This window comes from Trachurus japonicus, chromosome 12 (assembly GCF_045865225.1).
Source record: "Trachurus japonicus isolate A0001 chromosome 12, Traja_1.0".
NCBI classification, from domain to species: domain Eukaryota; kingdom Metazoa; phylum Chordata; class Actinopteri; order Carangiformes; family Carangidae; genus Trachurus; species Trachurus japonicus.
In genome coordinates this window covers 26,155,942-26,168,293 of record NC_140918.1, presented here as the reverse complement: position 1 = coordinate 26,168,293, position 12,352 = coordinate 26,155,942, and the positions used below count along the sequence as shown (strand labels likewise).

At 41.6% G+C, this 12,352-nt stretch overlaps 1 protein-coding gene across 6 annotated transcripts in view; it reads right to left on the bottom strand.

Annotated features, from left to right (window-relative positions):
- The window catches only part of cacna1bb (calcium channel, voltage-dependent, N type, alpha 1B subunit, b), a 176,879-nt gene that overhangs the window by 30,901 nt on the left and 133,626 nt on the right, over positions 1-12,352 (bottom strand). For all 6 annotated transcript variants that reach the window (XM_085793986.1, XM_085793982.1, XM_085793984.1 and 3 more), the window contains 7 exons: positions 10,664-10,760; positions 6,912-7,072; positions 6,608-6,745; positions 5,194-5,395; positions 4,490-4,654; positions 2,873-2,983; positions 1,061-1,144 (listed from right to left, as the gene is read on the bottom strand). In XM_085793986.1, coding sequence (XP_085650112.1) covers positions 1,061-1,144; positions 2,873-2,983; positions 4,490-4,654; positions 5,194-5,395; positions 6,608-6,745; positions 6,912-7,072; positions 10,664-10,760 — 958 coding nt within the window. The remainder of the gene's footprint in view (positions 1-1,060; positions 1,145-2,872; positions 2,984-4,489; positions 4,655-5,193; positions 5,396-6,607; positions 6,746-6,911; positions 7,073-10,663; positions 10,761-12,352) is intronic.

Below are 12,352 nucleotides of genomic sequence, written 5' to 3'. Positions count from 1 at the left end.
TCTAACAGTCTTAGAGGTGATCTTCTTCTCTATCACGTCAGCAGGTACAGTAGACACTAAGAGTGCGAGTGAGAGTACAACACACACTGACGAGGGAAATGACAAAATCAGCGGCCAACAAGAAAAGCCACTTACCGTCTAGAGGTGTCAGATGTGACAGAGTGACGGCACAGGCGCCAGGAAAGACACAGCAGAAGATGGAAACAGCAAAAGAGGAGAAAAAAAGCAGAGAGGGAAAGCGAGAGGGAAGAGACAGAAAAGAGAACTAATGATCACATAAAGAGAGAGAGACAGACTCTGCCACACAGAAAGCTACAGTGCCCGGCCTCAGTCCTCTGTCTCCATAATCAAATACGTTTGTCTATTTGTCTTCTGCTGTAATTCAATAGAAGGAACTAAATGCTCCAAACTGTAATGGCAGTAATGCTCCTCCTGCTGCTCCGTCTGCCTTTGTTTCAAGTATTGATTTTCAGGATTTCATTTTTCTGCTCTTGGTTTGCTCGGCTGAGCTCATGATTCGAGGACTGAGAGCACGAGAGCAAAGCACGACTTCTACATCCATGGTTAGAAGCTGCAGCAATTTGTCAGACATGAAAAAGGCCCATCCAGAATGACAACAACTGCACGTAAACTGGAGTGGAAATAATTAGACAGATAATAATTTTTCAGTTAAATGCCAAATAATTGAATGTTAATCTATTTGTAATTGGACAACTGTGAGACCTTGTTGATTTTATTCCCGGTTAATTTGAAAAATAAAACACAGTGTGAGGAGGTCAGCTTGACTGATGGGCATTTTTCACTTTTTCTGACTTTACACTACACAATTGATCAGTTAAAAAAACACAATATTACTTGAAAGCTCAGTGTAAATGGCAATTGTATACATAGCATCTGCATATGAACAACTTCACACTTGTAGCATCACAGTTCTCCTGTCTCTGCAGCTCAGAGCGTGCGCTGAGACTGATCACTCATCATTGATTTCCACAGTGACCCACACAAGGCTGCTTGGCGTAGCGGCACCGCGGACAGCAGCCGCCCGCTGGCGATCTCTTACCTTAACCTCTGTGACCACGATGTCTGTGATGCTCCCAAGCACAGTCACAAAGTCAAACACGTTCCACGCTGCTTTCAGGTAATTCTACGAGATGAAGAGGACACACAGATTAGACTGGACAGACACACTTTTAATGTTTGTTTTTAAATCTCTTAACGGCTTTGCACTTTGGTACACAGAAAGGATTGTTGTAAAGGGCTGTATAAATAAAGTACATTTACATTTACAAAGTACATTTACTCTGTTATTAAATGTGTTTCACATCTTTTACACTTTTAGACTCAATAGGAGAAATTAATTTAAAACATATACATTGGCAAGACAAAGTGAGTGGATATGTCTGATTCCATTCATGTGCAGTATCATTGTGATGTTCCTGTTTGTGTTGAAAAAAAAAAACATTCACAGTGCAGTTTGGAAAAAGCATGTGAACATTTTGCGATGTCTTCAGTCAATAGACAAACTGGAGATGAGTCAGTTCTGTTGCTTCTGTAGAAGAGACAACCCAGCTAACATGAGAGAGCAAACACACAACCCAGTGTGGTAAAAAAAAAGAAGTTCAGAGTAACAGCTGAAGGCTTATAGGAATCATTGGAGCTGGTTAATATCTGTGTTTATGAGTCTATCATATATTAATCATGGTGTGTGTGCAGCTTCATTAAGGCCTGGTGTCCATGGCAGAACACCACAGAGGAAGCTGCTGCTCTCTGAAAGAAAACACTCCACTGCACCTGAGGTTTGCCAAAGAGCAGCTTGACACTTGTCAACACTACTGGGAAAACGTTTGGTGGACTACAGTACGGCTCATTTGTGTGGGAAGAACACACAGCATTGCCTGTGGCACAGGACCAGCACAGCATACCAAGATGAAAGCACAGTGACAATCTGTGTATCCAATCAAATGAAGGGTCGACACCAGAAAGAAAAATCTAGCTATGCAAAAGTTGCAGTGGTGCACAAACACGCTCCCATAGAGTGAGGGAAGGAAAAACAGATCAAACATCCTCTAGGGCATACAAAATGTGTATGTGCACATGGAACACACACAAATGTTGACACAGTCTCCTGCATAAACCAACTGCTGAGCCTCCGCCTGCAGCCTGGATCCCCTCAGACTGGTCAATCATCCAGCTCCAGAGGGCACAGGCTCCTGCCAGGCCCTGCAGCTGCAGTCTGAAGAGATGCAGCAGCCCGGTGTTGATACCAGCAGATGCGAGCCCATCCGTCTGGGCTTAACAGCTAAACAGGTGGAGGTAAGTGGTGTGTGAGAAAAGCTATTTAATAAATGGGCCTCGTAAATGGAACGGAGCCAGAGATGAAATGCCTCGCTGGAGGCCAGACAGCCTCATGTTGAGATAAGATTTATTCTTTTTGTGCACAAATCTGTTCGTTCTCTCTTTCAAACTAGTTCACCTTCCTGAATTTCAGACTAAACATTATTTTGACCCCGTTAATTAGTGTTCTTTACATGTTAAACACCCTCAGATTCTTTTTATGTAACCCTCACAAATAAAACCAAAATCCTTCGACAAACATTCATCTAAGTTTCTGTGTATCTGTATCTGACGGCTGACACTAAAGACCACATTTCAAAAACCTTGTAAATGATTTTAATGTTCAAAAGGCTTTAATTATCAGAGGACTATGAGCCCATTTACAGCGGTTTAATGCAGTCGGCCTCAGTCTGATATTTCTGGCTGCTTTGCATATTCAAAGAGCGATTTTCTTTCATGTGTGTAAACAGAAACAAAACAGTGAATAATTGTCTGGTGTTTACAGAGTGTTGCGCGGCATATGGTCTTGACAGCTCACCAGCGGACCAAAGGCAATAATCTTGAGGATGCACTCCAGTGTGAAGAGGGCTGTGAAGACGATGTTTAAGTATTTCAGCATGGACTCGTAGAGGTCTGGAGCTCCGTAGAACTGAGGACAAAGGGAAAAAGATTCACTGGATATGGACCACAGTCTTCTGCCCCTCTGACTGCAAACTCAGACACATCAGAGCACTGTATGATGCCATGTTACCAACCAAGGTGCATCACAGACAAAAGACTACTCCAAAAAGTGCAAATGCATCTGTCAATCCCAGCTGCATACATTGCATAAATTTAATCCTCACCATTGGTGGCGGCTGAGTCCTGCCACTGTGATAATTACAGGTGATTGTGACACTGAAACTGTGTGTGTGTTCTGTTTGTCTGTAGGATTGTCATGACTTTATGTTCCAGAGGGAAGATCAGCATTTTAGCCATGCAGGAACTCATGTCTTACATAAAGAGAGAAAATGAAAACTGCAGCAGTAGTGATGTAAGGGTACAAACATCAGCATATGTTGGAATAAAGCTTCGGTCTGACTGGACACATTGATGCTGAGAGGCGCCAGCGATCTTCACTTTTACATGGTTTTTAATGACTATAATAGAATTTCTGTTACTTCCTTCCCTCATGAAAAGTTATGAGTCGTGAGACGCCTCATCTCCATAGTTCATTTTGTTTCAAATATTAAATGTAAAAATGTGTCTCGGTGAAACTGGATTATTATCTGCCTAAGCTAAAAGGAAACTCCTGGAGGCTACGGTGCCTGGTCAAGAAAAAATAATTGATGTTACAGTTTTAAACCTATTTTGTACACACTAAACAAACAAGATATAGTGCATTAATTAAAGATGTTCAGAGATGCTGGTAGGCAGATTTAGTTACAACTCAACAGAGCCAGATTAACCGTCTGCCTCTTTTTCCAGTGTTCAGATTCTCCTAGTTTAAGATTTAAAGGACAGACATCAGATGCCTTCCTTTAAACAGAAAATGTGAGTCTTTCAAATTGCTAACAGACAGATACAGTACATGCATAAACATGGACTACAAGTTAGCTTAATTTCTCCTCACTGCTCCCCTCTCCCAGCTTGAAAACATCCTAGGATGCTACAATATCAATCTGATCTGACAAAAAGAAGTAAACTTGAAAAAGTGTTTGATAATGTAGAAGTTGTTTTCACTCAGTGAGCTCCTCCCTGTCACCAGCCTGTCTTCCACAGACTGGCTGTTTCATTCCCTCAGAGGTTTTCTCCTCTGAGTTAGATGAATAAAGGGGCTGCCAAGGCACGAGCTCCTCTCTCTGAGAGCAGCAGGCCGTGTTTGGCAGAAGTGTCACAGTGGTGTGTGTTGGCGCTAGTGCTGTTTGATTTTTAATTGTTGACCATGTCTCAAGGCCAGATCACTGCTGCTGTTGTAATTGCATCTCTGCCTTAACAACTAAATTATTAAATAGTTCAGATTTATGGAAACAGCTTCTGCAATCTTTTTTAATATTTCAGCAGTGTGTTGTATCACACTGGGAGCTGAATGAGTATCACTGCACTACTTTATTCTGCCTGAGAAGTATCTGAGAGGAATCGGTGCTTCGCCTCATTAACGGGAGGAACCACTGACCTTCATCATCAGCACGACCGTGTTGAGGGCGATTAAAGTCATGATGGCGTACTCGAACGGAGGCGACACCACAAATTTCCACATCTTGTACTGGAAGGACTGTTTGTTTTCTGGCATGTATCTCGTCAGCGGTTTGGCGTTGATGGCAAAGTCGATACAAGCTCTCTGTTGGGTGAATTAGAAAAACAAAGACAGGCTGCATGAATCCTCTCACACCTTTCATCAAAGGAGAAAGTGTTGGAAATTAAGTCTAATAACATGAAAGACAGCTGGCGACACACCAGAGGATTGTCTAAACATTTTGTAATATCAAAAGATGAGATGTTCTTTGATCGCCGGCCAATATTTTACAGACAAAAAAACCAGCATGATTTTAACAAAGTCTCTGTGAAGTGGAGATGAAGAGAACAGGGAAGATAAACCCCACTGCTTTCCTTTTTACTACTTCATTCTGTTTCGAGTGAATCGTAAGTCTTGTTAGATATAATTTGCCTGCAAGTGATATTTAGAAGAGGATCAGCATGTGCTCTGATTCCTAATGAAGAAAACATTGGTGACGGATGAGACAAACATTTTCAGATACTAGTGTTTCTGAGAGACAATCAGTAGGTGTTCTTGTAGGATCTGGGGTGGAGGTGGAGGTGAGTTGCTGATTGTTTTCCAGGAGCAAAACCAAGAAGCTACGTGTGTTTCCGCTCGCCCACCTCGTTCTTCTCCAGGCTGCACTCCGACATGGCCTTGTCTCCCTGCTCCTGAAAGGTGATGATGATCAAAGCCACGAATATGTTGACGAAGAAGAAGGGGAACACCACGAAGTAGACCACGTAGAAGATGGAGGTCTCCATGCGGAAGCCCGGACTGGGGCCCTGATCCTCGTATGTAGCGTCAACAGAGTGCTTCAGGACCCTGGGAGAAGGGGAGAGAGACCTGACATGAGATTCATCCACAAATGAAATGACCCTGCAAAAAATACACGCCAGCCTGTAACATGCAGAGCGACACCTTGTAAAGTATCCTCAGCGATCCAGTGAATTCATGTCCTTCCACTCCTCTCTTCCTGGAGGCTGCGTGTCCCAGGTTGTTTATTTTATCAGACTTGTACAATAAAACACTTCATAACTCCCCAGTGCTACTGAGCTCCATATTTTCCATTTCCCGGCACAGTCAGGAGCCGCGCTCGCCTTGAGCAGAGGATACGCTGGTGCACTCTTTACAAAGTCTACCTTTACACACTCACAGATTATTACAGGTGCCAACGAGAGCCAGAGGAGCGAGACTCTCCCGCTGTGGGATCAGACTTGTTGAACTCTGCCTCTACACTTTCCATAAGCTGCTTTATAATATGTTGCTGTGAGTGGAGCACTGTAGATTCTGGAAAGTGCTCTATGAATAAATATGTTGATGTATTAGAATTACTGTGACTGTCACTGGAATTATTTAGTATGTTTGTTATTTTGCCAAGCACTCTAATTACATAAAGGTATGAGCTGCAAGTCAATGAATATTTATCGAAAGCAAAATTTAATTTCCTACGTTTGCCAAACTGTTAATAGCAGTAAATAAAGTCTGTCTTGATGTGAAGTTCGGCTCTGGTCATCGTGTTATTGCTCTGTCACTGCTTGTTTAGAAGTGTGTGATTGCGGATGATCAAGATGAGCTCAGTCAGTTTAACAATTTACAAGAAAGAAATAAGCAAACAGCCGTCAATGGCCCTCGACAGAGATGATGGTGATGTCGATGAATCCGCTCTTGGTGCTTTAGCTGAGACACAGGGAGGCAGACGGAGGACAGGGATGCAATGGGTCTTGATTGCATCTTTAGAGTAGGCACAGTAATTAAGGCTGTTTGAAATCAGTTGGGTTTAATCTGCACTGTGCTGGGCTGTGTGTGCCTGCAGGTGTGTTTCAGGACAAACCACTGAAGGATAGTCAAACATGGAAAGATAAAATGATCCAACAGTGGCTCAAAAACTCAGTCACTGATTTTCAGCATTAAATTGGCCATCTTTGCTTATTCATATTCAGTATAATATTCACAGTGTATGCCGCTGCTTTCATGTGATATTTTCAGTAGGACAGGTGGTGCCCACATAAAGTAGAAGAGGTGGTGCTGACTTACAGTGGCCAGCCCTCTCCAGTGGAGACGGTGAAAAGCGTCAGGAAGGCCCAGAGAACGTTGTCGTAGTGGAACTCGTACTTCTTCCACTCTCTGGGCTGAGCGGTTATCTCGTCTCTGTCATACTCCAGAAACTGACCCCTGAGAGAGACACACATGGAGAAAACAGATCTCAAGTGAAATGTGACATGTAATGAGATCAAAAGGCGTGAAGGAGACAAAAAGTGAAAGACAGCAACCAGGCACCAAATTGGAAAAGAAAAAGTCAGAATGTCAGTGTGCAGTCGTATCTGTTTGGACGACGTACCTGCAGTCTTTCTCCAGACCTTTGGACTCGTCGGTGCAGTAGAAGAATTTGCCCTTAAAGAGCTGCACGGCTATAACAGCGAAGATGAACATGAAGAGGATGTAGACGATGAGGATGTTGAGAACGTTCTTCAGGGAGTTCACAACACAGTCAAACACGGCCTGAAAAAAAAAAAAAAAATTTACAAACAAACACACACAGTAAATACACATATAGCTGCACATTGTTTTGATGCACAGTCACTGCAGTCTCAGGAGGCTGATGCTAACGGTTACTAGTTTATTTTCTGTCAAGGTTCATTTCAATGCAGATAAAAACTCGAGTGAAATGAAAAATTCATAGAGCTGAAACCTGACTGAAAAATATATTTTAAAGATACCACTTGAAGCACAAACTCCCACTTTCATTCTTTATATCCTCAGCTTTCCTTGGCCCCACAGGAATCAATGAATCAGTTGATCAAAAATGCTTTAAGCACTGGAGGATAAACTGGAAGCTCTATGAGTTTTAAGCATAACCAGTACATTTAAATCAAACTGAGTGCAGCATGATGTAATTAAATCTGGTTATTTGTTTAAAAAGCTTTGTGGATGATTGAGAAACCCTTTCCCAATCAGCTGTAGTGTCACTTAGGTTTTTCAAATGTAAATGTTTTCACTCTACATTACCGTCCTGTAAACATACAGGATACATCTGTGATTATCTGGCCAAAATAAAACTCACCATCACTGACTGTTAAATCCTTCAACTGGTTTAATATGCTCAGTAGAGAGTCAAAGTGACATGATGTGTGGATTACTGGCTGAATTCAGAATGTGTCTGACTCACCAGAGACTTTGTCTACTGCCAACATTTCACACTGGTTTCATCTAACCATGACTGTGACCTGTCTCTCAACTTCAAACAACAAACCCTTGTAGTTTCAGAAAACACAAATTCTGGTCATGTTGAAGAACAACAGCATAGTTTGTTGTTCACTCTCATGGACTTGTTGGCCAAAAGATGTCTAGAGTTCTCAAGTGCTTGTACTGTATAAACTGAAATCCACTGTTTTCACAGTGTGACATATTATGGAAATATCACTTTTTGAAGGCTCTTTAACATATATTTGGGTGTTTGTCTTGCCTTCTGGCCCCCAAAATTCGAGAACTGACAAAAGAATGTGCATGTAATGTGCAGCCTCCCTAGATTGAAATCCATGTGGTTTTATGAGCTGTTCCCTCAAATGTCTTCCAGTGATGTGACTAGTTTTCTGCATAAGCCCACCCCTACCTGGGACTGGTAGAAGGGGCGGGGTGGGGCAAGCAGTGGCTGATTTGCATTTAAAGGGACAGGCACTGAAACCAGCCGTTCTGAACAGGGCTGTTTTGAGAGGATGAAAAGAGCTGTAATGTTTGATCCTTGGGGTATTTTGACCGAAGCATGTCACAGACATGTTTTTAAGACACCTGGGAACTATCTTAATTTGTGGAAAAGGGGCATAATATGTCTCCTTTAATGTAAACATCCAGACATCTTACAGTCTACAAGCTACATAATCAGTACTTCCAGAGGACATGGACAAAGTTGGTCTTTATGTCTCTCGACCTGTCACTCTCTCTCTCTCCAGTAATTTCCCTCTGTCAGTTTGTGCTGTGATCTTTCAATGAGACAAAGTGCTTTGTCTATCCATCCTGACATGTATGCAATCTAACCAATAAATATGCTGCTGCATGAACGATCGCCATCCAAGCTTCTGTCACCACAGTGAGGGGGGAGTGTAATTCTCCGCTCCTCCACCAGCCTGTCCGTCAAACTCCTCTGTCCAAGTATCCTAGAAGAGTTGTGTGTGAAGCGTCTGTCTGCCAGCTCTGATCTGTCTCAATCATCTCACTTCTATTACTCCAATCAGATCTCTCATCTTTTGTCAGGTCCATCACTTTTGGATGATCAACTGCCTCACGCACCAGAGGGAAGCTGTCATCTCTGCATCAGAGGAATCTGTTGCGGGTCTCGCCTTGATGAGGGTCACGAGGATCAGCATATTCTCATTATCAGATTCTTCACTTAACTCTGTTTGAGATTCTTTCCCACTCTGTAGGATTTGAATTTCCACATTTGACACCCCCCACTGGCTGTGTTAAGAGAGAAACTGCTAATTATTCCAAAACCTAAAAATGTTTCTGAATATCTGACAGATCACAACAGGCCATCCACAGTTCTGCTGAGGTGCAAGTCATCATAAATATAAAATTTTAAAAAAGATGTTGATATTTAATCATTTATTGACACCTTACACTTTGTTATTTATTTATTTTAACTTTTTTACATGTTCTTTGCTACTACAGGAAAGAGACTGCCAAACTAATATGTATATGTCTATGTAATGACAATAAACTTAAACTTAAATACTTCAATTTTACTGTAGGTTCTGTACACTGAATGAGAACACGTGAGGTTGTGATGTTTCCTCCATTTTTTCATACCATATCAGAGATTATATTATATTTAATGGCCCTCTTCTGAGTACAGCTGAAGTATCTTTCTCTCTAATATACTGTAGTTACACTCTGGGCTTTGCTTTTGTTGTAAATCAAGTCAATGTGGGTAAATTCATCATATTTTATGGCAGACAAGAAGCTCAAATGAATGAAAACACCAGACAGAATCAGACTCCATCTGTGCAGCAACAGTTACACCACTATACTCCAATGAATGCCAGTTTGTCAGCTGTAAGAGATGAACGGCAGTCAACACACTGTAATGTCACAGCTAACTGAGCTACAAATAGGACAAATAAATGAAAAACTGCTCCGAAACCGACCTCAGATGCCAGCTTCTGCCACAGACAAATTACAACTTTTTACACATCGAAGCTACATCACAGGCAGGTTCACTATAAATTCACGTGCTTGAGTGTTAGAAAGGGGCCTATAAATAAAATGTATTATTACTATAAATGCAGCTGACTGTTGACCAGCACACAGCCACCTTTGTGACAATACATATAGATTTATATATATATTTATCACACTTCTACATATTTGTAGGTTATATATGCTGTATATACACAGTTTCCTGGCAAAGTAAATCTGAACTTGTGGAATGATAGTAAAATCCAATCCTATGTGTTAGTTTGCCTCATTCCATCCAGATTTTTCCAAATTAGCTAGCTAGCTGTCGGTAACTATGGTACAGTCAAACAAACGTGAATTATTACTCAGTTTGTATTTAGTTTTTTCTGACATAGCTTTCCACTTAGACCTATGCTAACGACTGTGAGCAGTACAAAGCAGAGTTGCTGTGTTTAACTAAGTAAACAGAGGAGCAGTAAACCTTTAAATTTGCTTGTAAGCCTACACATGTAAGTGTTTGCTGCTTGAATCACATTTCTTCAGTGGTTTGCCTCATGTGTCTGTGTCTTTTACTGTATAGTGGAGGACTATGTTCTCTGGGACATACAGCGTCTTAATGACTCTGCACAGATGGGCACAGAACTGCTCCAATAAAGGAAACAATATTTTGTCATTTACATCCAATTTTTGACTTTAATTCCTCCTAACCCCCCACAGCTCATAATGCTCCAAAAGTTAAGTGACTATAATAGATGATCAGATACAGATGCCCACTCCTGTTTGATAAACAGTCCTACACATGCATTTGATTCATGACAGTGCGAGCGACTGTCACCAGCTGCTGCATCTGCTGCTCTCTTACGTGTTTTTTTTTTCTCTCAGAGTGGACTGGGTGGATGACAGATTGGATTACTTTACCTTCAGCTTGGGCAGACGTTTAATGGTCTTGAGTGGCCGCAGGACTCGCAGGACCCTGAGGGACTTGATGGTGTTGATGTCCTTGCCTTTTGTCCCTCTGTGCACAGCGAGAGTACAATCAGTCTGGGTGATGTAGTGTAACCGATAATCATGTAAAACCTCTCATCCAATCCCACAGTAACAAGAGTTGACTGTAGCATGTTAAGCACACTGTGTAAGAGGAATAGTTGTTATTCTGTTAGTAGAGAACATGCATGTGGTTGTGTAATGTTATCCTACAGACACAGCTACAACATACAACTTGTATGTTAAGACATGGACGGCAACCAAATGCATTTACTCGGGTTCTTTTTTTGCAGGTTTTTTACTACACTGTCTGACACAGGCAATGAAGGTTTCCTTCCTCCCATGCATTTTCATTCTTTGCTTTGGTCTCTCCCTTTTTTTTTCTTGTCTTCCTTTATTCTCTGTTGGTTGTTTTCACATCTACCTTTGTCTTTGCTCTTTGTTCCTTTCCATCTCCAGTTTTCCTTTCTTCCTTCTAAATCTAATTTTTTCCTTTTCTTCTGTCCCTTTTTCTGTAATTTCTTATATTTCATCATTATTACTATTATTATTATCTTCCCTTATGTTATCCTGTTTTTCTTCATTTTTAGTTTGTTCTGTCTCTTTCTTTCTTTCTTTCTTTCTTTCTTTCTTTCTTTCTTTCTTTCTTTCTTTCTTTCTTTCTTTCTCTCTCATCATCACACTGTTTCTGTAGAATAACATCAGATATTTAGATGTGTTGACAGTAAATGCACAAAGAGTCGGCCCCTGGTGCAGGAGGCAGCTTCTTTGCAGAAACAACTGCTGTCAGTCATTGCTGATGCTGCAAGTTGTGCTAACTGGTCACAGAGTGGGAGGTGGGTGTGGGGGTTTAAAAAGTAGCAGTTATGCTAATAACAGACAGCTGAGCCATCATTCACTCAGAGACTGACATTGGCCAAGGACGGTGGGAGAGGGATTTTTAATTAATTAGTCACACGAACAATGTGGCTGTCACTCGCCATAAAAAGGATTTCTCATTTGTTTCATCTTGACTTTAAAAAAGCTGAAATTGTGAGTGTGCAAATATCTGTGGATGTGCAACAGTTTCATATGTGGAGAATGTGGAGAAGGGACAAATGAAGTCTGCAAGCCCTGTCAGTGGCCCCGAGAGGCCCCACTGCTCCGAACCAGCATGTCACTCAGGTGGAGGAAGTGACCAACCAGTGTTTTCACCCACAAGGGACACAGATGAATGGCAACTGTAAAAAGGTGCTATTGAATAATGTATAAGCAAAGTGCTTTAAGTGTATTTGGCCTCACAGAGCCACTAAATATGTCCGTCCAACATCTGCTCACAATCACTCATACGGGAGTTCAGTAAAAGGTTGGGGGTGTCACAGTATCTGAAGTAACACTTTGTTTTACATGGCCCTTTACTAGAGTAACTGATATGAAATGAAGGCAGTTTTATGTATTATTTGCAATGAAACTTTACTGTACTTTATCAACACTGTGTTCCCCCCCTGCAAAGTCAGCTGCTTTAAACCTCACAGGGACACACACACTCACACAGGCCTCGATCTGTCCATCAGTGCTGCAGAAGCTCTCATGTGAAACACACACTGGCTGACGAGGGGAGACTGTGACTTCTATTTACACTTC